Source organism: Lactuca saligna, chromosome 1 (assembly GCF_052625555.1).
Source record: "Lactuca saligna cultivar CGN05327 chromosome 1, ASM5262555v1, whole genome shotgun sequence".
NCBI lineage: Eukaryota > Viridiplantae > Streptophyta > Magnoliopsida > Asterales > Asteraceae > Lactuca > Lactuca saligna.
The window spans coordinates 194,428,055-194,454,863 of record NC_136417.1 but is presented as its reverse complement, the minus strand read 5'-3'; the positions used below and the strand labels follow the sequence as shown (position 1 = coordinate 194,454,863).

Sequence of the window (26,809 nt, the reverse complement as noted above, 5' to 3'; positions counted from 1 at the left end):
TGCTGATCTGTGTGGGAACGGTCTGTCTGCTGCTGCTGCTCCGGAAATCCTCTGGCTGCAATTCCCACCAACACTTAGTCAAATACTGCTAACCGCCTTCAGGGTAAATTATCCATTTACCCTTAACAAGTCATGAGTCAAGTCACAGTCAACTGCCAGTTGACAAGACTCGCCGACTTGGCTTGCCAACTCGCCGAATCCCTTTCTCTATACCCAAGGCCAAAAGTCCTTCATCCTACTCGCCGAGTTGTATGAACAACTCGCCGAGTTCACCTTCATCCGAAGAACACTCTAAGATGTGACTCGCCGAGTTGTATGAACAACTCGCCGAGTTGTTCTTGAGACAAGAAGATTGCCATGAACTCGCCGAGTCATGGCATTGACTCGCCGAGTGAATTCATGAGTGAGTCTAGCTTCCGATCCACTGAGTCACACCCAATGACTCATTACTCCCAACCCGCCAATGCGAAAAAGGGGAAACTCGGGGACTCGTGACTCGACTTGCCGAGTCGGCCACATGCAATTACTATACACTCGATTTTTATTGAATCCAACTCATGCCATTCACAGATCTGGGTTTCTAGGGCATGGATTACACGTAAAGTTTCCAACTTTACGAGTAGATAATCACCAATGAAGGTTTTAGGGTTCAAAGTGCACCAAAAGGGGTAGATCTAGGGCTTTCATGCAATATGACTCCATAAAGGCAGTAAGTTCAAGCTCCAGGGACTAAATCATGCCTAGATCTAGAGGGTAACAACTTATTACAACCCACAATGCACAAACAAGCTTGGGGGAATGGCTCAAGAAGGACTTTCATGAAGCTAATAGAGACTACAAGCTTGAAAACAGAGGGGAAACGAGCTATACCTCAAGGAAAACGTTGAGATGACACAAAGATGCCTGACATCCTTCTCCTCTTCTTGATCTACTCTTCTTTCTCCTCAAAATCTTCAAGAACACACCAAAACACTTCAATCTCACAAGGAATAAGGGTATAAACGATGATGGGAGCTTTGAGGGTGAATGGGGGAGAGCTTGCGGCGGAAATGAGGGTTTAAATAGGGTGCAAACCCTTGAAATTTAGGGTTTCATCAAACAGCGGGGAGTCGTCGAGTCCAGAATATGGACTCGCCGAGTCGCCAACTTAAACGTCCCCCCGGACCCCGTCCCTACTCGGCGAGTCGGACCTACAACTCGCCGATTCCAAGGCTAAAAATGAAAAATACTTAGATAAATTTTACGTACCAGGAACCAGGTGCTACAGGTTTACGATCGTAAACTCTATGAGGACATGGTTTCCTTGATGTTTAAGGTCCCTACTTCAATGGTGGTTGGTTCTAGGTTATGTTCTGGGCATAAGGAAGGAAGAAAGGGCAACTTTGCACCCTAAAAGGGAGTTTACGGCCCAAGAACATCCCTTGGCCGTAAACTGTCATTCATCCTTGTTTCTTGATGTTTTCTAAGCCCTAAACATGTTAAACCTATTGTACAATGAGTTAAGATAAGAGTACTTACGATCTCGGGGCTTGAATGGTCGTTTTTTGGTCAAAAACACTAGTGTGTTCTTGGTGAAACTTAAAGATCTATGAAAACATGAATTTCATGGATGAAAACATGTAAGATCACTAGTTTAAGTAGTATATCAACTAGTTGGGACAAGGAACTTACGAGTTTTGAAGATCGGGGACGAGGAACGGGATGATAGTTGAGAGGATTTGAGCCTAAAGGAAATGAGGGAATGAACAAATGGCCACATTTCTCCTTATATAGTGGAGTTTACGGCCCACATGGAGTTTACGGCCATAAACTCCCATGTGGTGGCCGTGAACTCTAGGTCAATGTGATTTAGGCCTGTTCGTGGTACTATAGCTTCGACAGATAAACCCCAACACTTATTCCTTAAGTGTATTGGGCTCAGAATGCTTGAACAGACTTTAAATGGTGTCAAATGATAGCAGGAATAAGTCTGACACTAATTTGGGTTGACTGACTGAGCATTCAAAGCAATAGAAAATTTTAGGTTGTCACAAACATCATTATCGAGTGGATATTTTCATCGAAGCAATTAATTGTCAGTTAATGGAATTAGATCATCGGTTCAATGATAGCTCGATGGAATTGCTCCATCTTTCATCAACTTTAGATCCTAAAAATTCTAATGAGCCTTTTCGAAGTGGTGATGTATGTCAACTAGTAGAAAAGTTTTATCCTGAAGATTTCAATGAAACTGAGAAAAATCTTTTGAAGATGCAACTCCAACGTTACGAGGCGAATGTCATTCAACGTGAAGATTATAAACAATTGATATCTATTTCAGAATTATATCAATCGTCGATAAAGACTAGAAGAGCAACCAATTTTTACTTGATTTATCGAGTAGTTAGTCTTATACTCACCCTTCCAGTTTCCATTGCTGTTTCCACTGCTACAACAGAGAGATCATTTTCAGCAATGAATCTTGTTAAAACAAGGCTACAAAATAAAAAGGAAGATGAATTTTTAAACGAATCATTGATTTTGTACTTCGAAAGGGAGTTTGTAGAAAAGATTACTTTAGAGACAATTGTACAAGACTTTAAAAACGTAAAAGATCGTCGAATTCCACTTTAACGATCGATATTAGAATACTTTATATTAATTTTTTTGTTTGATTTTTTATATGGTATGACTATGAATTAAGTACGTTTGTTTTTATTGTTTCTTCACAAGTTTTACTTTTGGCCCCTCACTATAACTTTTCGTGTTCCACCCCTGCTTTGAACTAAAGCCTTCAAACAGAAATATGACAATATCCACTGAAGGTTTATCCAAGAATAGCATAGCACCACTATAACAGATTCTCTTTCTCGGTGCATGTGTCTATAAAAGATTTTGTATATCTAGCTATAGTTGTTTCTCTTCATTTTATATAAAAATGAAATAAGTAGATGAGAATAAAAAAACATAAATGAGAATATCATTTTCCTTTTATTATTCGTTTTATGCAATTTCATTTGTAGTTGCATTTAATAAATTCGTACCTACTACCTGAAAAGCGTAGTATAATTGGCGTGAAAGAAACCCTAATTAAGTTCATTTCATCTTCAAGTTAGGAACAGAAACAGGAGACGAATTGAATCGAAGGCCAGGGATTAAGCTTCAAAAATTAAGGTAATAATTTCATCTCTCTCGAATTAATTTATGATTCAATTTCTCTTGGATGTGTTGGAGCACGTTGGGTTGTTTAGATAATAATTTTAAGAATTATATATATAGGTGGCCTAGAAATTAAGCCACCAATTAACTCCATGAAATCATAAATCTACTACTCAAGCAGTTGATATATTATATTAGAAAATCGGTGAATAATTCTTCAAATTTGGAAGTAATTTTTAGAGAAAGTCTGGAACTAACGGCTAGTTAATTTTAGAGAGTTAGTAGGGCAAAAGGAGTTTAGAGAAACGAATAAAAGTCTTCTTGACTGCATGTGTTGGGTTTTTGAGAAAGTCTGTGTTGCGTCTTCTTCATCTTCCAGTTGGATCGAGAGTAGGTGTTGATATATACTATTTCTTGCTGTAGCTAGTATAATTTAATTTTGAATTGATGTGTTAAATCTTTTTGGCAATTAATTAAGGCTTACTTGAAGGTATATGATGTATCTTGTATGTATGAAGAGTAGTGTTCCATTCCACCTATTCTTTCAAGTAGGTCAGATCCTCTGTCAGTTGAGTTGGTAGTTGTGGTGAAGACAAGCAGTCGATTGAGAAATATGAAATTGGGGATCAATGGTGTTGGTGGCAACTCTAATTTATGTTATTCTACTTTTTCCTCCAAATCTTTCTTCCTCTTTCAAGAGATCCCATTCTCGCTATTTTTTTTTTTTTTTTTTTTTTTTTTGGAAAAAAAAATATATATATACAGATAAAATGACATACAAAATGTAGAAAGAGGTACCGGACAAATTCAGAAGTTGAGATAAAACCACTAATATGAAAGCTGAGAATCACAAGCATGCTTTTAATTAATATTGGATGAATTGAAAAGAAAGTATATTGTTATTATAGCATCTTTAGCCCAACACTAAACACAACCATTTTTACACTAAATCCTACTCTAAAGTAAAATGCAGTTTTGGTATATGTTATACTATTCTTTAACACTATATTTAGTGTTAAATTTTCGGTAATACGTATTAGTCCATGAATTTTGAGTCTATCTCTTCTATAATTATAGTTTTATATTTAATAATGTTACCTATGTTATTATGTTTAATAATTTAAAATGCAATACAAGATTTATATAAAACACATAATTGTGTAAAAAAACACAAATGACATATATATTACAATCCTAATGGCGTTATAAAAAAACATTAAAATCTTAGAAATTTAAACAACCACATAACTATTACAATGGTAGTAACCTAATAATCCGGTAAATCATATCTGGATCCTCCAAATCCATTAAAATATGGCCTAACCGTGTATCGAGAGTTTGCTGATCTTGGTTATAGATTTTTAACAATATAATTTAGACAAAATTTAACGATGCGGTTTCCAAAAGGTATCACTTTCAGAGTAACTACCAACAACACAACACCAGTGGTCCTTGTAGTTTCAAAACATTGCATGGTTAGTCCCTTAGTCCTCAAATCTGACTTGTAATTTGTTATTATTATTATTATTTTTTTTCTAAAATGACAAATTTCCCCTAAGATGAAATCTGAAAAATACAATATATTACAAGGACCATTTCTATAAATTTATCTTAATTTTATTTTTATTTTCTTTGTAACATGCTTATATTCTAATTATCAGATATATTATTACATACAACAAAATCAATTCATTCTTCCAAGTACTAGCCCTAAATCCACAAATCAATATTTCATTGTCGTTTTCATTAGGTGAATCATCGTTACTCTTTTATTCCTAAAATCATCATTATCCCCAAAATCATCCATGAAGGGTTTGACTAAACCCATGTCAAAATCTTTTCCGACAGCTAATATTAGAGCTTTATTTAATGGTTCACAAAACCTAGTTTCAAATTGCAACCCATACAGATAGAATGAACAAAATCAACAAAACCGAAACTATGAGTGCAACTGACTTATCATACCAAACAGATTGATAATTTGGGGGAGAGGATAGCGTTTTGATTTTATTTGGAGGATGCATACATATGGTCCTTACAAAAACAATAAGACAAAAAAAGGTAAATAGATAATTTCATATATATATATATATATATATATATATATATATATATATATATTTAATCTTTATTTTTAACAGACTTAGCTAAAAGGACCAACCTTCCTTGTTTTTGAAACCACAAGAGGACCACCAGTGTAACGCTTTCTAAAGAGATATTGAAAGTGCCACTTTTCGGAAACCATGACAATTTGTGAAATTTTGTCTATAATTTATGTAGTTATATTAAAACTTAAAAACTAAATAAATAGGAATATACCTGTAATATTCATTTTTAGTGTTAACTATAATATGAATTGGAGATGTTTATTGTTAACATTATGTTTTACATTATAATTATAGGTTTTGGTTTAATAGACAGTGTTTTGTTTGTTGGAGATGGTCTTAGAGTAAAATAAATTACAAGTTAGGTCCATATGTTGGGCATTTTATTAGGTTTGGTTCAAGTTTGTTGCAAATTATGCATGTGATTTATTTTGTTTTTGGTTTTGATCTCTAACTATACAAATGATTATTTTGTCATTACTTGATAATCTTTTATATCTTTTATCTTTTGTTACAAACCCACCCAACCCACCCTTCCCTTTTCTCCCCGAAACATCACTTCCAACAGGCATATATATATATATATATATATATATATATATATATATATATATATATATATATATATATATATATATATATATATATATATATACACCCAAGGATACTCATACTATGATAAACTTAAATAGTGTAGTTTTATTTTTTAGCCATAAACGTACACATGTACGGAAAATATAGCACTGAGCATTCGCATCGGTTGTTGAAGAGAGAAGAGAGAAGAGAGAAGAGAGAAGAAATAGAATATGATAATCAGACTTGTTCTTCCTCCTAGACCATCATCATCATCATCAATTCTATGTTTATTCGCCGGAAATCGCTCCTTTTTACGTCTCAGGCCAAACCTAAAATGGGAACAAGGTCAGTTTCTCACTTCACTTCCAGTTGCCAACTCTTAGAAATACCAACTTCTACTTTGATCGTATCATCTTCGTCAATCCAGTTGTCAAACTCGAATCCATAATCACCTTGCTACTTCCGATTGGGGCTTTTTGGTTGTGACTTGTGGTTAATGTCTGTTGTTTAGGTACCGTAGATCCAAGAACCCAAATCCGCTACTTTCTCAAAATTAGCTTCATATGTAATGTTGTTGATTTACAGGCGAATTGAAGAGGCATTTGAATTTACGATCCATGTCTGGATCAGGGAGCTCTTGGTCTCCATCGCCCGTATTGTCGGAGAAACTGCAGGTGGATCAAGTATTAGTTAATAAGGTTTTATCTGGCAAAGAGGATGAACATGGAGGTGTTATCGTGGAAATGTCTACAGACCCCATCGATCCACTTGTGTTTACTTCTTTGCTTAAAGCTTCAATGCTGCATTGGAAACAACAGGTCATTTTTCCTTCTTTCTTTCCCTATGATATTAGGGAACGCATGTGCCTTGAGCTTTGTTTTTGCTGTTAGTTAACACAAATATGTGTTGTTCTGTGTATAGGGTAAAAGGGGTATTTGGATCAAATTACCAATCGGGCTTGTAAATCTCATTGAACCTGTGGTTAAAGTGAGTTTGTCTTTACATTCATATATCATTACAACCTTCTTAGACGCTTTCTTTTTATAAATCTACTCCTTCAATCCTTTTTAAACAATACTTATCCAGACAACACTTATGTATAAACTGCTGTATACATAAGGTTTGGTTCTTTTCTATACCTAATGAAAACAAGACTAAATGACTATTTTACCCTTAACACAAATTTCACAAAATATTCAACATGTTGCAGGAAGGGTTTTATTATCATCATGCGGAACCAAAACACTTGATGCTTGTGCATTGGATTCCTGAAACAACAAATACATTGCCAGCTAATGCAAGTCATAGAGTGGGCATTGGGGCTTTTGTTATGAATCAAAATGGACAGGTATTTATTTATATATATTACTTAGGAAATAAAGCATTCTAGTATTACTAAATTGCTTCTGTATATTATAGAATTTTATGAAGATTTTTGTGGTTTAGGTTTTGGTGGTGAAAGAAAAGAGTGGAAAATTCCGAGGAACTGGCATATGGAAGTTTCCTACTGGAGTTGTTGATGAGGTAAATTAAAATGGAAATTTTATTTATTGAAAAATATTCAATATTTTGATTTTGATTTTTGAAAGAAAATAAAATAAAATATGAACGGACAGGGTGAAGATATTTGTGATGCTGCGGTTAGAGAGGTTAAGGAGGAGACTGGAGTAAGTTGGAAATTGCTTAACATCTTTTTTATTTTTTATTTTTTTGTTAAACAAACATTCTTTCCTTTTAAATAAGAAAACAAAATTCCATTTTGATGTTTTCTTATTCTTATTATTATTATTCTTCAGATTGACACCAAATTCCTGGAAGTGTTGGCATTTAGGTAACAAATTTGTTATTCAATAAATAGATTTTTTCTGGTTGAATACAATTTTTTTGTTTTACAAAAAAAATGTTCATGTATTACACATATTATCTGAAACTGTGAGGTGGTACTTTGCTACGATGGGAATCAGGGAACGAATGGAATGGCTGATTCCGTTGAAATGAATAAAAAAAAACTGTTTTTGTTTGATGGACTTTGATCATTCTTGAACATAAGCTATTTTTAGTATCACAAATCTCTTTAAAAACAATTCATGATTTTTGGGTTTTATGCAGAAAAGTTCAATTATTTTGGGAATTTTTTTTGATAAACTCCTAAAAACTTTGTTCGAACAGAAAAGTCCCGATTATTTGATATTTTGCCCAAATTAACGACAAAGTCTTTATTTTTATTTTAACAGGAAATGACAGATTATCATTTAAAATTAAATAATCGGGACCTTTCTGTTCAAATATATATATATATATATATATATATATATATATATATATATATATATATATATATAAGACTTTATCAAAAAAATTCCCAAAATAATGAGACTTTTCTGTATAAAAAACCCCATGATTGTTCTATGAAATTCAGTTTATTTTTCTAAAATTAACCAGAAAATATATTTTTATTATTATCTTATCCGGGTTTTAATGTTATTTTATTATGTTTCAGTTTAAAAAAAAAATCATTAATTATTATTAAATAATGTATAGAGAAAGGTTAAAACTACATATAATATATAAATTCTGGTGATCATCATCAAATGTAATGACTCATTCCATTACATTGTTTATTCCATTACTTTGTCAATTCCATTCCTTTGTCATATAAAAAAAAAAAAAAAAAAAAAACAATCTTGAATCTTGATTGATGGTTTTATGGTGTTGTTGATTTTGCAGACAAAGCCATAAATCATTCTTTGACAAATCGGATTTATTCTTCATGTGTATGTTGCAACCTTTGTCCTTCAACATCCAGATACAAGAATCAGAAATCGAGTCAGCCCAGGTTAGCTTCCTTAAAAAAAAAAATTCCCATTATCATCAAATTTGGTGTTATATTTAAACAATGAGTTTCACTTTTTGTTTTATTGTTGAAACATTAAATAGACAATTTTTTTTTTTATGTGTAGTGGATGGGTTTTGAGGAATATGCAGATCAAGATTTTGTGCAGAAGCATGATCTTCTCAAGTATATGGTGAACATATGCATAGCAAAGAGAGATGGAAAGTATAATGGCTTTTCTCATGTGTCTACAGTTACAAGTTTCTCTAAAAAACAAAGCAACCTTTACTTCAACACCAAGGATTTCAACTCTTCTTAACATTAACATTAACATTAACATCTCATTTAATTATTTTTCTATGTATTTCACACATTCACTCAGCTGCTATCGCCTTATGCTGATATGGTATATATGAAGCAGAAGCTTGTAATTGTATTGGGACTAATGAATTCATACAAACTTCAATGTAACATATTTTTGAAGATATATAATTTTTAGAATGTGTTTCCCATGGACGTATTAGTGTCTCCAACCCAACACAAACTTCCTTTTTTTTTACACTGAATTCGTTGGTGTAAAGGAATAATATAACACCAAATTTGGTGTTATAACATTTCTTTACATCAAAATGGTGTCCAAGTTTAATATGTTACTTTTAGTATTTCAAGTTTCATGTCTACTAATTTCTAGTTTATTAGATATAATTAGGTATAGTGTTTATGCCACAAAAGCCATTATGTATACAACCATGTTATGTTTGAACCTCAACTTTTGTTTTTGTTTCTCATATGCTGTTATATTTTGGAAAACTTTTGATTTTTGGGCGTTTGGCTAGTCACCAACAGGTTATGGTGATGTGTTGGTTTTATTGACATAAAGTTTTTTCTTGGTTTGCATTTAGCCCAACATTTACACATCAATTTGTGTTTAGCAACAATATTTTTTTTGTACTTCATTTGCCATTACTTTCTAATTTTTTTTAGCCCTCACGTTGAAGTTAAGAGTCGAAACCATGACTTCTTAAAATGTATAATGTTTAAAACTCTCAAAGACAAGTTTGGTTTTGACTCTTGTCCTCAACACCTCTTCCTTATTCTAAAAACGAAAAAAAAATCCAAAAAATAATAGCAAATGAAGAACAAAAAAAATGTTGTGGCTAAACAGAATTTTTTTTTTTTAATTTTTATTTTAAATATAGCTTTTTATTATTTAAAAATGTTGTTTTAATAATATAATAAGTAATTTGAATTAATAGTACACAACGAATTTTTTTTATAATTTAGTAGTGATATATTTTATAAAGTTTTTAAGAAAAAAAAAAGACGTAAATAAATTTATAAAAACCTAATAAGCATAAGAATATTTTTAACAATCTATAATACAAATGCTTAAAAAAAAAAGAATATATATATATATATATATATATATATATATATATATATATATATATATATATATATATATATATATATATATATATATATATATATATATATCACAAAAATGGTTTATTGTTAGGAGTGAAACAGTATTGACACCAAGGTTGTAAAACTCACTACTCGGTACTTGCTCGGACGACTACCGAGTAGCGAATAGTTGAGATGTAACGATCCAAAATTCAAGACTAAAAATTTCTTTTAATAAAACATTACTTAAAGCAAAATCATCAATCCAAAACATAAACATAGTATTAATTTCCAAAACACGTGTTCGTTATGAGAGTAAAACATTCCCAGGCTGTCTAATCAATGGTGTGTGCCATGCGATCACCTCGAGCTCTTCCCTCCGCTACCGGAAGTACCTGAAACCAAAACTGAAAACCGTAAGCACGAAGCTTAGTGAGTTCCCCACTCTACCACATACCACACATAACCATATACTGCATATACTGGGCCACGCCCGCTATCCTGGGCCTCGCCCCCTGCCTCGGGCCTCGCCCACTACAACGGCCCCGCCGCTCCAGGCCCCGCCTGGCTTCGAGCCCCGCTCGAATACAGATCTGTTTCATTTAGGCCTCGCCTGTCACAGGGCCTCGCCCACGAACATATAATAGCACATAAACATATCACAACACATAAGCTAAACATATACTAATGGATCTTGTCCAAAGGCCTCGCCTATCTTGGGCCTCACCCTTGTCCTGCTACTGATGAGTCATGGAACCCCATCCACGCTCCTACTGATAGTGAGATACAGGACCAACCCACTCTCACTCCTTCCCTAACTTGGGCCTCGCCCCTATTCTGCTACTAATGAGATGTAGAATACCATTCACACTCTGCTATTGGTGAGATACGGGACCTCGCCCACATTCACCTCCCTACCAGGCACATACATGTATCACACAGACAACAAGTATAAACTATCATATAAACAAATCCTTGGGTACCCGCCCGCTATCATTGGACTTCGTCCTGAATATCTTACTAGCATACTGTGCCTAGGGCTAACCCCCAGGTCTTCTACTCATAACTACATGGGCTGGCATTGTGACCTTAGACCCATTCACACAAAGGGAAACTCACCTGCACTTGCTGAACTTGCTGATAACCCCTCTAGCTGCTGCCCGACAACTCTCTGAACTCCTGCTCCACTAGCTCCCCGAGCTACCAATATCAATGCATCACTTAGTCTAACTATCCCCTGAAAGTCAACTAAGTCAACTTTGGTCAATGACAAAGTCTAGGTCAAAGTCAACCTTCCTGGTCAACCCTACTCGCCGAGTCAGCCTACTGACTCGTCGAGTTCATATGCTCAGAGTCCTTCCATTCGCGATTTGACTCGCCGAGTCTACCGATTTCCGAGTCTTGACCTGTCCAACTCACCGAGTCTCCACTCGACTCACTGATTCGAGTCTCAACTCGAAGGGTTTTGGGGTTTCGCACCTTGACTCTCCGAGTCCAAGAACAGACTCGTCGAGTCCAAGACAATCTTCATCCGACTCGATGAGTTGCTCATCCCACTCGTCGAGTTCCTCCTAATCTTCATGCTGCTCGCCGAGTCCACTCAAAGGACTCGTCGAGTCCATTCAGATCTTCATACATGCAGAGGACTTTTGAGTCATGCATGGACTCCAAACTGTAGATCTGCCCTTCCCAAGCCTATTCCTTACGTAAAGTTGCAAACTTTACGTGTATAGAAGGAGATCTAGGCTAAAAACACCATAAACTAGGGTTTAAGGCAAGGAGACTCTATAATCAACTCAAGGACAGTTACTTTATGCTTCACCAGGCCAAAATGAGCTTAGATCTGAAGTAGCAACCTCAGAGCTGGCTTCTAACTCATATGAATATCTAAAGCATGGCTTAAAAGCCCCAAAACTCAAAACTAGAATAGATCTAAATGAAGGAAACGACTTAGTACCTTCAATAACTCTAAAAGGTTCCACAAACTCTGGATCTAAGGCCAATCCTTGAAGCTTCAATGATTTCCCCCTTCCATCTTTCTTCAAATCACCCAAAAATGGCTTGGAAGCTTGGAAGCTTGAAAGAGTAACAATGGGGCTTAGGGTTCGGTATTCTGGGTTAGAGAGGAAGTAAAGGAACCCTAGGGAAGAGAATGAGACGCTTAAATAGGCTCCAAGTCCCAGATTTAGGGTTTTCCTCGCTCAGACCAGACTCGTCGAGTCTCCTTAGCCGACTCGCCGAGTTGGTCACTTACTCCTTTGTCACGCCCCAAAACCAAGAACGGCGGAAACGTTCTGGGGCGGAGGACGTCATGTATAATATCACAACAATGTAAAGTAGTAAACAAGCAACAACATCATCCATTGCATTAATAATATAATTATTATACAAATGTGTTCTGTCAAATTTTGATAAACACTAAAGCATAAATCAAAATGAAAGATAAGTCTTGAACAAGCTCCATCTTCCTTTCTCCTTGCATCGATACCTGGCTATGATGACCTGAGGATACAAGTAATTTTGAAAGCGAGTATCAGCTTTAAAGCTGGTGAGATCATAAGTATTTAGTGTCTTAATTTGTACGTAAGTATTTGTATGTAAGAATTTGTATATGAACTGTAAGTATCAAGATGTTTGTAAAACAACTGTAAACGTTTGAAAAACCCTAGAAATCCCTATGATTCCTACTAGTAACAAAAGGAGTCTTCTACCAAGACTTAACTGTTCTGAATTTAGTCTTCTACCAAGACCTATCTGTTCTGAATGTAGTCTTCTACCAAGACCTAACTGTTCTGAATGTAGTCTTCTACCAAGATCTATCTGTTCTGAATGTAGTCTTCTACCAAGACCTAACTGTAATGGTATTTCCCGTTGGTACTCGGGTAAATAACAATGTTAACTGAAGACATCCGTGGATGTACATTTACCTCTGTTGCTAACAGCTAGGTATAGGAATAGTCAGTCCCCAAAAGTATACATGTAATGGTATCAACCGTTGACATCCGTGAATGTGCTTTTACCTCTGTAGCTAGCAGAGATTCTAGGAATGGTCAGTCCCGTAATGTATCCTTGGGTACTAGGATATTAAATCCAATCTATCTCGTCGATTATGTGATTGAATCACAAGGTAAAGATAAGAATGAGGATTATATAACAGAATCTATACATATAAAATGTACTAGTAATTCTTGTAAGTGTACTCATATAGATGTGATCATGTAATTGTACTTATGTAAGTGTGATCATGTAATTGTACTTATGTAAGTGTGATCATGTAATAGTATAGTAATGTACTGTAATGTTCTAGCTGTAGTGTACGTGCTCTCTATCTAGCATGTATAGTAACGTACTGTAATGTTCTAGCTGTAGTGGACGTGCTCTCTATCTAGCAAGTATAGTAATGTACTGTAATGTTCTAGCTGTAGTGTACGTGCTCTCTATCTAGCAAGTATAGACTCATGAATAAACTGACTCATTGTATGGTATCGCGTTCTAGTAATAGTTCTAGTATCATCCTAAACTACCCATATGGTAGTTTACTAGTAATCTAACTGGTACGTATGAACATGGATGTATACCCTTGCTACCCAAGGGCATGGGATGAACTGGAAGGATCTTTTATGACTATATATGTACACATGATATATAACTAATATTTAAACGACTTTCGGACGAATACCCGATATCCCACCAGACCACATCTCAAGCGCGAAAAGGAAATAGGGTGGATAGCCTTCCTAAGTCTTTTAAACATTTCTTATATAAATATACATATAGATGATGGGTTTTGGTCATAAGACATCCTATGTGCTCATACAAACCCTAATGCTTGGATCTAGGTTTCTCTATTGTACATGCTTTGAATCCAAGACTATAAACCCTAATTCTAGCATGCAAGTAATCATATTAACATGTAATTAGGTTTAAGAACATACCTTGATTGTTATGTAGTAATAACAATCCCAATTCCTCCTTGTATTGACTTTGGAATGCATAGAGTCACAAGTGTCACTCCTCTAATGGCTTACAAACACCATAAGCAAATGGAGAAGGTATAAAGAGAGAAGTGAGAGGTTAGAATTCGTATCTAGGACCTCTTGGGAAGGGATACACGAATTCATGGCCCTAGGGGTGTTTATATAGGTGTAGAGATAGGGTTTCAGTCATTATCCTTATCTAGTTGATTATCCATTAAGCAACCAATAAGATAATCCTTGAATCCTTATCATACTCTAATTCTAAGGGATTTACACCTCAAATTCGTTCACCATCTATATAAGATAACTCTTACCTTATTTTGTAACTATCACATAATTACAAATCAGCCCCTCTAGTTTAATTAATTACATTTGATCACAAAACTAATTCTTAATTAATTATTGACCAATATTAATTAAACAAATATGATTTCTCCTTTAATATATTATTCTTATAACATATTAATAAATCATATTATCCTCTCCCTCTTTATTCATTTCTCCAATCAAGTTGCTTTGGTGAAGGCAACCCAAAAGGACCATGCACCATCGGGTCAAGTACATACCAAAATAGTTATGGACTTAGACACTAATCCAACAGTCTCCCACTTGGATAAGTCTAACAACTATTCTGCATATGACTTCAGATCCTGATCTGCAATCGTAGCTTTCCAAAGCCGCTGTCAACTCTGATCATATCAGATACGCGTGTCCTTAGATAAGGGATCATATATTCCTCCATTCTAGATATCGTATGAGATATGATTTCAAATCATTCTCTTTGTACTATATCTCGATTTCCGATTTATGACGACAGACTAACTGAACAAATCAAATTAGCCCTAGCCCGGCCGAGCATTTACGTATGTCATCACTAAACCATCGAGGGGCCCAAAGATATCGCTTCTATCCTACCTTGGATAAAAGGAACGGATAAACTTTGATACAATGCTCGCTTGCACTCACTCACCGAATTACACACAACAATATGTTTTATAACACCAAGTTACTGGTGCGTTTACATATTATCAATGTGCAACCGATTCGCAAGATACAACTCACACATCTCGGTTTCAAGAATATAAGATGTTATCGTCTCACCAATCACTCGTAATACAATTCATGGAGTGATCCAAGTGAGCGTGGGTTTAATCCAATGCTCAAATCATATTCATAAGCACTCATGAACGTTGCAGCAAACATTTGCTTATGTCTAATACTCTTCTAGACAATCCACACACCAATTCACGACAGTCTTCATTCATATCTACTTCCAACATATGAACGACTGTGGCCCGTTTGAATAATTCGATTATTCTTAATAAACTCAATTATTCTGGAAGTCAAAACATGCAAGGTGAAACACAAGAATAATACTAATCCCATATGGCCTCAAACCTTTGAGTATAAACAAAACACGTTTTATTTATCACCATATCGATTACTCATTATTTGTCGTTTCGGGTAATCAACTTCGCATTTGAATTCCAACACTTGTCCCATGCTCCTAGCATGCACACAATGTTTACCTATGGTTCTTACTTTTGCGAAATAGACAAATTGAACACATTTTCAATCATTCTCATTTTACAACACCAAATCCATTTTCTTAAGTGTAAGAATGTCAAATTCTTGTTACTTATAGAATATACTAGATTCTAACAGTTTATGCAACGATCCTTTTGTAATGTCACTACACCAAAGTCTCAAAGACTATTGCCAATAATATTACAAATTCCTCTATCGGAGATTGTTACAAGACAATTCCTTAGATATGATGTCTCTCACTCAAAGTACATTCCTTTGAACATCCTTTCGCATAAAGTTTCTAATCTAGACATAGATTTTACTTCCCAACATGGACACACTTCCATATTTTCTATATGACAACTCATTCTTAATAGAATCTTATCTATTCGTAATGATGTCGATATCGTCCATCCAATATGGAAACACTTCCATAATTTCCAATACTATACTTCCAACTACTCGCAAGCGACCAATCCTCGTCGAACTTTGGATTGTCCTTTGATAGTTGTTTAATTATTTTAGTCAAAACCAATTCTAGTCCCTTTTCCCTCTAAATGCACTATACATTTGGAAAATTTTAGAATGGTCAAACATTAAATCATTTGCAATCGATCCTATACTCGAAGCGTATGGGACACGACGCATAATGTTTTATTTGCTATGTTCTCAAAATTCGAATTGTGAAGAGGAATACCGTAATCATAATCGAAATTTTAAGAACACACTATGTACCATTGACTAAGTTTATTAACATTCCACAACCTAATCCTTTATATTTGAAATGAAGCATAATATTCTCTCCCTTAATTATAGCAAAACAACCTTTCAACTCTTACAACTTTGCAAAGTATGACTCTTGTTTTCTATAATTAATATTGCCAACTATGCAATACGTGCCTTAATAATCATACAATCATAACATTTATGCTCCCACTATCATGATGATTATTATAAAACATAACACTTATGCTCCCACTAGCTTCGACATGTATTCATAAACATCTTAACTTTCAGAAAAACAATACTTATTGAATTTCTTAAGTTCATGTTTCTAATACTTAGTGCTTTGATAATCTTTTATCAAGGCTTCTTGAACTTATACACCTTTGCCTTTGATAGTTGATATGTGTGTCGAAACAATTAAGACTAATTGCCAAACCTCACAATTCAAATTATGGAAAGGGATACCGTAACCATGATTGAATTCGAGAATGCAATTTTACAATATTTTAAATTTTTTCTTAGTGAAAGCATTTCCTCACAATCATTTTCATGAAGGAGGAAATCTTATGACACTTAGATTTAAACGGTGTATGTGTTCCTATCCATGTGAATTTGTTAAAACTAAAGTTTACGACAAATTCAAACTCATATGGATCGAACTTCCTTAATCTTGATTTCTTGCCTTATGGTAGCACAGCTGCCCACCACGTCTTCCAAGTAGTTAAGCAGCTCACCTTTTCCTATCAATGTACTTTCCATTGATCAAGGTCCTTGCCTTTTATGCATTCAAATGAGAACTCATAGGACTCACATGCATAATTAACTCGATTGGATTGGCACAGAAACAAAATAATGTCTTTACGATAGGTTGTAAACCTCAACTCGTGTGCTAGTGATGATCGATAAGGTTTATTTGATTTGTTCTTGAAACTTTTCGAGACCATTAAGACTCCCACTGACTCCTTGACATATAAGATTCTTTTGTCAATAAACATTTCTTGACAAACAAATTTTCAAGAGTTAGTGTAGCTTGTATCAAAACACTTCATAAATTGGTCATAGTTGGTCTTTGTCTTATCCAAGACATCACAACTTTCCACATTTGATGAATGTTATAAACCTTTAATACTTTTTACTCATTGTCACAATCTTAACTTTAATACTTGTTATTGGAACAAAGTATGATTGTCTTCTTGATTTGACCATTTCATCAATCTTTGATTCCTCTTCTTGGACATACAATTGTACCAAGACTCACTTAGAGGATCAATTGAGATATGGTTCTTAATCATTAAGACCTATCATAAAGCATAAAAGCCACTCTCCCTTCTTCTTAGAATGGAGAAACTCTTATCTTTCTGCCTATTTGATTCTTCTTATTCGTTTTGCTATTGATCTAAACCCTTTAATCAATTCAAAATTACACTTAATCTTGTAAGTATAATCATATTTACTAAACCTTTAGTAAATGATGACGAATATCTTTGTTACTCTTATGGTGAACTTGATCAACACACAACTTTGTGTACTCGATCTCCTAGTCCTTCACTTGACACTTTGTCAACGAATTAGTCTAATTATCAAATATGAAATTTCTCATTCATCATGCAACCAAGTTGCATGATTCCAAGTTTCTGTCCAATTGAAACTTGGGCGATGAGAAACTCTCCCTATTTGGTAAATTCTTGACTTTCCATAACACAATAAGAAACAAATCCATTATTGCTAATAATTTTAACATCAATTTTTCATACACGCCATTGTAAGGATAAATAAATAAAATTTAAAATCAAAATTTATTTTATTGCGGAAAAATTTGTCCTTCACAATGCAACTCATTGAAAAACTTATGCGAATACATATTTCTTAGCAATCTAATTCTAACTCTAAGTAGTAGCTCAATAATCTAATCTTCGAGAAACGCAATCGAAATCCATTCCTTCACGGTTAGATTCTGCTCACTTCTTCCCTTAAGCTTCTTTTCTTTTCTTTGATCCTTCTAAACATCAATTGTAATCTTATCACATTATGTATTCAGAACCTAGAATGAAGCTTAAAAGAGTTAGTCAATGGATTTTACCTAAATTAGAGCCATACGTTTCGACTCTCCCATCTCTTAGATCTCTTAGGTAAATAGGGCAGCTTCGTCTCTAATGCCCCTTCTCTTGGCAATAAAAGCAAATTGACTCTTTTTGGAACAACACATGGAACTACTTCAGACATCGCCTTTCTCTTATGATCAAACTTTTCGATCATTGCATGTCTTTCATTGCCATTATCTATGTCCACAGAGGTCTCGAAGGCAGATTCACCAATCAACTTTGCTTTTCTATTGCGCCAAACCATTGCTGATTCAGCAGCAATAAGCATATAGGTGAGATCTATAAGGGTCACGTCGCGGTTCATCATATAGTACTCTCTTACGAACTCACTATATGAGTTAGGAAGTGATTGAAGAACCCAATCAACAGCCATCTCTTCACCGACAATGGATCCTATCATTCTTAGTCTATCAATGTGCGACTTCATCCCTAGGACGTGTGCACACACCGACTTTCCTTCTTTATGTTTACTTGCCAAAAGGGCTTGAGTGATATTGAACTTTTCAATTTTACAATCTTGTGGGTTAGGGAGAATAATTGGAGGAGGAGGAGGAAGTGAAGCATGATTTCTTGTTCCTCGATCGAATCGTGGAATATCATCTTCATGTGGAATGCTTGTTCCACGGGATTTGAGAAGACCATAGTTGTCGAACTTTGACATCGGGAGAAAAACGAATTCTAGTTAGTTGATTGATTGAGTCCTTGGTAAATCACCCAAATGAAATTCCAAGGCTAGGACCCAACACAATATCCTACAACTCGGGAGAGGGATGCCGTAACCCAAATGCAGAACATTTGAAGGTAAGTGAATGACGATTCACTAATTTCCACCATGAAAAACGAAAAAGAAATTTAAGTTTTAAATCTATGAAAACTCCTAGATCCTTCGAGATTCATTGAACATTTCAATGGCATGTTTAAATCTCGATATGCCCCTCTTGTTTGTGACTGGGATGCCGAGGATCACAAAGCGGGTGTGAATAACCATGCAAACTACATGGTGCCCTCACATGTTACAATCACCTATTCGATGTGCCGGTAAACCACACACGCTCCACCGAACTATGAAAAACATTGAGTCACCCTTTGCTACCTTTGCTTAGAACCATTTAGTGTGCCGGTAAACCACACACGCTCCACTAACGTCTTCGCAAGGGCACAAAGTGTAATTTCATGGAATTGCATCAATTCACTTTTGCCTAAGTAACTAAGATTGGGAATTTGATAAACATTTAGTTACTTTGTATTTCATTATACTTATAATGGAAGGTTTCGTCCTATCCTACCCGTTCGGCTAACGACCCTCCACTAGTCAAGAGTGCGGTGGGTAAGAGTGGATACCCATTTAATCGCCATTTTATAGGCAATTTCCTTAAACACCCCTTATAGACCAGCTTCGTGAATGAGGCCTACTAACAGTAAGACTGACTTTTACTCATACATATATATAATGTTAGACTTTTAATGTTATATATAGTATAGGGTGTATTTTATACTTTTAAAATACTATATAGTTAACTTTAACAATTACACTTTTAATTCAATTAAAAGGTTAACCTAAACTTTTTCAAAACATTACTAGAGTTTTAGAATTTAACATTTCTAATTAAACCTTTTAATTAACTTTTAAATTCCAAAACTTGAGGGAAAGTTTTGAAACATTTTTCAAAACATTAGGGTTTTAACTATTTAAATTTCAAAACAACAAAACTTTTTGGGTTCAAATTTAAACTATAAAACCTAAAGGGAAAATATGAAACTTTTCATAACAACAAGGATCAAATAATAAATAATCTAAACTAACATTTAGTTACATAATTATCCATATTTGATTTGTTTAATGATTTCTTGCAAAACAATTTATCAATTTACTCAAAATAATTAATCAATTATCTTATAAGGAAACAATTATCTTGTTAATTGATAATTATCTTTAATTAGATCAAGAATATAGTCATATATATCATAAAATCGGATTTATATTGATCTAACATGATAAGGTAACTATCCATATGCAAAAACAGCAAGAAATCCCGAGATAAGCATTATCTGACGAGTTGACTCGTCGAGTCAGGCATGGACTCGTCGAGTCTGCATGGACTCGGCGAGTCCAACCTCCAAAACATCAAAAATCGAATTTTTCAGTTATGTCAAGCATCAATACAATTGAAACCAATCAAGTCTCTGATACCACTGATGGGTTTTGGTCATAAGACATCCTATGTGCTCATACAAACCCTAATGCTTGGATCTAGGTTTCTCTATTGTACATGCTTTGAATCCAAGACTATAAACCCTAATTCTAGCATGCAAGTAATCATATTAACATGTAATTAGGTTTAAGAACATACCTTGATTGTTATGTAGTAATAACAATCCCAATTCCTCCTTGTATTGACTTTGGAATGCATAGAGTCACAAGTGTCACTCCTCTAATGGCTTACAAACACCATAAGCAAATGGAGAAGGTATAAAGAGAGAAGTGAGAGGTTAGAATTCGTATCTAGGACCTCTTGGGAAGGGATACACGAATTCATGGCCCTAGGGGTGTTTATATAGGTGTAGAGATAGGGTTTCAGTCATTATCCTTATCTAGTTGATTATCCATTAAGCAACCAATAAGATAATCCTTGAATCCTTATCATACTCTAATTCTAAGGGATTTACACCTCAAATTCGTTCACCATATATATAAGATAACTCTTACCTTATTTTGTAACTATCACATAATTACAAATCAGCCCCTCTAGTTTAATTAATTACATTTGATCACAAAACTAATTCTTAATTAATTATTGACCAATATTAATTAAACAAATATGATTTCTCCTTTAATATATTATTCTTATAACATATTAATAAATCATATTATCCTCTCTCTCTTTATTCATTTCTCCAATCAAGTTGCTTTGGTGAAGGCAACCCAAAAGGACCATGCACCATCGGGTCAAGTACATACCAAAATAGTTATGGACTTAGACACTAATCCAACAATAGAGGCATGCAATTTATAATATAAAAGCATAAACAAGTTTTGTAAAAACATTTGAAACATAATTATTATCTTAAGAAAAGATCGACTTGATGTCAATCTATAAAACAATTTGAAGGCATGGGTTTGATAAAACAGTTTAGTATAAAGAAACATTTGTTTGAACACAATTGTAAATAAGTTTGAAATGTAATATACAGAGTAAACTGTACAGTGTAATAAGAAGTTTAAAACATATAAAATGTTTATAAAAATCATTTGAAGTAACGGTTTGGTAAAACGGCTAATGAGTAGCCAAATCATTTTAATGTTGTATATTAATCACATGTGATTGATGTAATAACTAGCATAATTCTACTTATTAATCACATGTGATTGATATAATAACTAGCATGACTCTACTTGTATCCCCCCCCCCCATAAAACATTTAAAAATAGTTTAAAACATTAGTTAAGGGGTATGAACTCACCTGCAGTAAGTGACTGGAATTGAACGGACTGTTATCGTAAGGAAAGATCGGACAAGTGCTTGGTGTCAAGTGAAGACTTTAGACACACACAATGGTCCTAATTACATATGAAGACATATGTATATAAATAATTAGTGATTAAAACACTAATTATACAAGTATAAACGTTTTAACGCGGGGAAAACACTTTTGGTCAAGTGCTAGGAGGCTAATGGGTTGCAACCAAGGAGTGCAAAGCCTCTAATGGGAGTTTATGGTCAAATGACCATGTGCTTTGGAGTTTACGGCCCAGGGGAGTAAACTCCTGGCCGTAAACTCTCAACAAGGTCTCCAAATGAAGCCTATCATTTATACAACTAGTTTGGTGAATTGTTTCAAGGCTAAATCAAGTGTTTGGGTGTCATATTAACTCCTTTAAGGAGTTTACGGCCCAGGGACCATATTCCCTTGGAGTTTACGATCGTAAAATCCCTTGGGAGGGTGGTTATGGTGTTTTCAAGTCTCAAACATTTCTAGGTAATGATCTATGTTGGGTTTTAGGCATAAGGAAGGAGTTAGGGTGTCATTTGACCCCTTTATAGGTGTTTACGGCCCAAGAACTTGTCTTGGCCGTAAAATCCTTAACACATGTGATTCTTTATGTTTTCTAGGCTATAAACACTTTAGGGTACTTGTCCTTATTTAAGTCTAAGCCTTAGGAAGTGTTTCAAAGCATTTTGGCACCTAAACATGGAGTTCACGGCCCAAGAAGCTCCTTGGCCGTGAACTCACTTTCATCATTGTTTCTAAATGATTTTGGTGTCCTAAATATGAAATGAAGGCTTCTAGTTTGAGTTCTAAAGCTTTGAGGGACATTGGGACACTTTTAGCCCTTAAAATGGAGTTTACTCCCCAAGTGTTCTTGGGCGGTAAACTCCCAAATCTTGGGGTTTTGGTCCGATTTTGATGTTATAATACACAATCTAAGCTATATAATATAACTAGATCGAAGTACTCACAATTTGGGATAAAAACCCGAAGATTCGTGAGAGAGAATTTTGACTTTTCTCTAAATGGAATGTAACTAATGAACCAATTTGGTTCAGAATTCTATTTATAGTCCTGAGATATTTTTGGCAGAAAATATTTTTATTCCTGAAACGAACTCTAATGTCCTAGAGTATTGGAATAACAGTGTTGCACAAAACCCTAGTGCATCCACTCTCCTAATATCTTCTTAAGTGTAAAATCCTGAAAACTGCCAAACTTATACTCGAAGTTTGAGTTTTCACTGTAATTGTTCTACATCTATTGGATCGATGTGGTTTGTTCAAAATGGAAATTTCGAGTTGTCACATCCTTGACCCGGATCCCGCTCGGACTCGCCGAGTTCCTCCTTGGACTCGACGAGTCGTCCCTTAAACTTAGGGTTTCCTTTCCTTTCTTGGCCTTCCTGACTTTGGGTGTTACATGAGAGTATTCGGATTCAGTAATTCATGAAATATATTTAGGAAAATTATATATGTCAAAATCAAAAGTTAAAATCATAATTTGATTGAAATATATAACAAAATTAGGTATATGTAAATACATAAAAACTGAAATACACACAATTGTTTCACTTCATGAATAATCAATGAAAATTTAAGATATATATATATATATATATATATATATATATGTGTGTGTGTGTGTGTGTGTGTGTGTGTGTATATATATATATATATATATATATATATATATATATATATATATATATATATATATATATATATATATGGGAAAAATGAATATACCCTTAATGGTATAAAAGCTTAGATACCCAAACTCACCATAATACGTCGGTTTGTTTGATATATTCATTATAATGTTCTTAAAATTCAATCCATAACTTGATTTACTTTCAAGATTTTCAAATTTTCACTATTATTTTCCTCTTACATTACAACTTTTTGTCAAACATCTACTAGGCTATATATGTTATAGTTGAAAATGGAAATTATGTAAGAGTAAGATAAATGTGAAATTTATTAAAATCTTGGAAGTAAATCAAGTTAGAAGTTAAATTATAAGAATATTAGACGATTACAATGTATATATATGATACAAAATGACATAGTATGGTGAGTTTCCATACCTAAGCTTATATACCCTTAAGGGTATATTCACTTATATATATATATATATATATATATATATATATATATATATATATATATATATATATATATATATATATATATATATATATATATAGTAAGAATCATATGTGTGTGTTAAATAATAAAGCATTAAGTGTATTTGAGTTTGACTTTGTTGACTGAGTAAGCCCGAGTAATACCGAGTTAGAGAGATGTTGTCCGAGGTTGATTGAGTTTGACTTAATCCGATTTTTTTTGCTGAGTTCACATAACTCGCCTCAGTGGAGGGCCGATTCCAAGTACTCGGCCGAGTAGACCGAGTTTTGCAACACTGATTGACATCACTTTTTTACATTATTTGTGTGTGTAAAAAATAGATTTTAATTGGAGATGGTCTTATTATTGAGTTTAATTCATTATATGTAAACATAGTAGTGAGCTTGGTTCTCGAACCTGACCGAACCGGAAATGGAACCAAAAATACAAGAACCGAACTGAATTATATAGTCGGTTGTAAACGGTTCTGGTTCAGTTAAGTTCCAACCAGTATTTTGCTCACTAATAGTTGTTAGGGTCTAGAACCGGACATGACCGAATCGAATCGAATTACATATTCGGTTCCAAAATGATTTCGAGTCTGATTCAGTTCCAACAGTTATTTTGCTCACCTTAATGTTAATTATTTATTCCACTTCATTCAATTATTCATTCGGGATGTGTTAGGGATTTAGCACTTCAATAAACAAAAACACGATAATAAAGATCTACTAGTAAACAAAAGCACTTCGATTAACCACTTGACTCTTTTCTAATGTTCCTTCCTAGCATTAGACATAAATTTACTAACAACTATCACTACATGAGCAATATCTAGTCAAGTACATATCATTGTATAAATCAAACTACCAATTGATGATGTGCAGGGAAACTATTACATAAATCAAACTACCAATTACTAATGTCTAGGAAAACTTTTCCATTTATGCTTTGTCTTCTTCTATTTTTGGGATTGCTTATGCATTGATATAGGCAATATGATATTTTGAGAGTGTTGTAATAATAATAGTTTGTTTTAAAATTTAAAATGTTTTTTAACTGGGAATTTCCGTATTAAAATAAATGATTTGTTTTAAATTTGATTTAATCTAGTTATAAAAATGACAAAAAAAAAAAAAAAAAAACAAGGGATGTCACATCACTAGGCGTTTCATTGTCTAACTATACTTATATATATATATGCTTATGCTTAGATTGAACAAGACAAAGATTGAGTAGAAACTAGAAATGATATTTTATTTGAACTATGTTATGATATTGAATTGTTATGACCTTATTTTTTATTTTTATTTTTTAACTTTAAAGTTTAAACTCTTGCTTTTGTTATTGGGGACTGTTTTTCCACACTTTTTGAACTTAAAAATATTTTGGGACTTCAAATTAATGATTTGAAAAGTATTTTAAAACTACCATAATGTGTTTCAGTGAAAACATTTGAGGAATATGCTGATCAATTTTTTTTGTGGAAACATGATTTTTTTTCAAGTATATGGTGAAGATATACATAAGAAGAGAGATGGAAACTATGGGGGCCTACAATAACAGGTTTCTCTAACAGATAATACTAGTATTAAATATTAGAGAACTAGCTTTGCATTATTTTAAGTTTATATATCATTAGAAAATAACATTACAACAACATCCTCATCTTGAGAAATTAAAATTTATAGTGTACTTCAATGTCATAATCAATATCATAATGTTTAAAGAAATAAAAACTTACTTTGTAATATTTAAGTCCATTTATTGTGTGGAATTAATTATGGGGCATCATCATTTACCTTTTTTTTAAACGGCAAACTAATTAATCTAGTCCTAAATAATCACTTATGTCCCAATCTAAATTTGAACCCCTGGTCTCTCATGATGATCACTCTATACCGCTAGACCATTGACCCATTGGTCATCATCATTTAGTTGGTTTGGTTTTTGCCCAAATCCAAACTTTTTTGGTTTTGGTTTTTTGTTATTGTTATTTTTTGGGTTTTTACATTACCCGTGACGATGGAATTTAACAAAATATAAGCAATTTCACTTAGATACAATACAAAAGAACATAAATACATGTTTATTGTCTTAATTTTCAATGGAAACCATAAGTACATGTTGTTATTATAATCTTTAGCATACTTAAACAATTAAACTTATAAATAAAACGCCACTTCAAGAATCTTGGTTTTTATATATAACGAAATCAAACCGAAACTAAAAAACCAGTTGTTCTTATTAAAAAAAAAACTAAGACCCGTTTAAGAGAAATGTTATGAGATTACTTGATTGCTAGTGTTTTGGGATTGCAATATCACTTGGTTGGTTGCCTACCTCCCCCTTCCTTTTTGTGGCTAACCTATTGCTTCCAAAATTTGTACCACTTATGCTAAGAAATTAATAGCCACAACATCATACATAATCTCGAATTTTCCCTATCATTATGTTAACTAAAGCTAAACCAATAAACAACAATATTACACAATGCTTTAAATCAACACATGATACATAAACTAACTTTCTTTTTTCCTTTTTATTTATGTTTGATAAGCGAAGATTAAAAAGAAAGGAAAGGAAACTTTATTGTTCCTCATTAATTAATGGTTTGCTAAAACTTGACTACCCAACTCCCTCTCTCTCTCACACACATGTTGAATTAGATGGTACTTCTTTTATGGAAAATTACATATCAAAATCGGGTCAAATGTCATAGTAGGTACACAATCACAAGAACATTTACGAAAAACCATTTCTTTACTATATTCTAACCCCACAAACTTCATATCTTTAC

General features: G+C 33.8%; 2 protein-coding genes across 2 annotated transcripts; both read left to right on the top strand.

Moving 5' to 3' along the window:
• Positions 1 to 2,082: 2,082 nt before the first annotated feature.
• Positions 2,083 to 2,613, top strand: LOC145014582 (uncharacterized). Its single transcript, XM_078972997.1, has one exon. It carries the CDS (start codon positions 2,083 to 2,085, stop codon positions 2,611 to 2,613), a length of 531 nt encoding a protein of 176 aa, XP_078829123.1.
• A 287-nt stretch (positions 2,614 to 2,900) lies between these two features.
• On the top strand, positions 2,901 to 9,170 carry LOC145047199 (nudix hydrolase 2-like). Its single transcript, XM_078995433.1, has 10 exons — positions 2,901 to 3,153; positions 5,954 to 6,164; positions 6,405 to 6,637; positions 6,741 to 6,806; positions 7,030 to 7,167; positions 7,266 to 7,343; positions 7,436 to 7,486; positions 7,616 to 7,650; positions 8,547 to 8,655; positions 8,780 to 9,170. The coding sequence occupies exons 2-10, from the start codon at positions 6,050 to 6,052 to the stop codon at positions 8,969 to 8,971; spliced, it is 1,017 nt and encodes a 338-aa protein (XP_078851559.1). The 5' UTR covers positions 2,901 to 3,153; positions 5,954 to 6,049; the 3' UTR covers positions 8,972 to 9,170.
• The last annotated feature ends 17,639 nt before the right edge of the window (positions 9,171 to 26,809 follow it).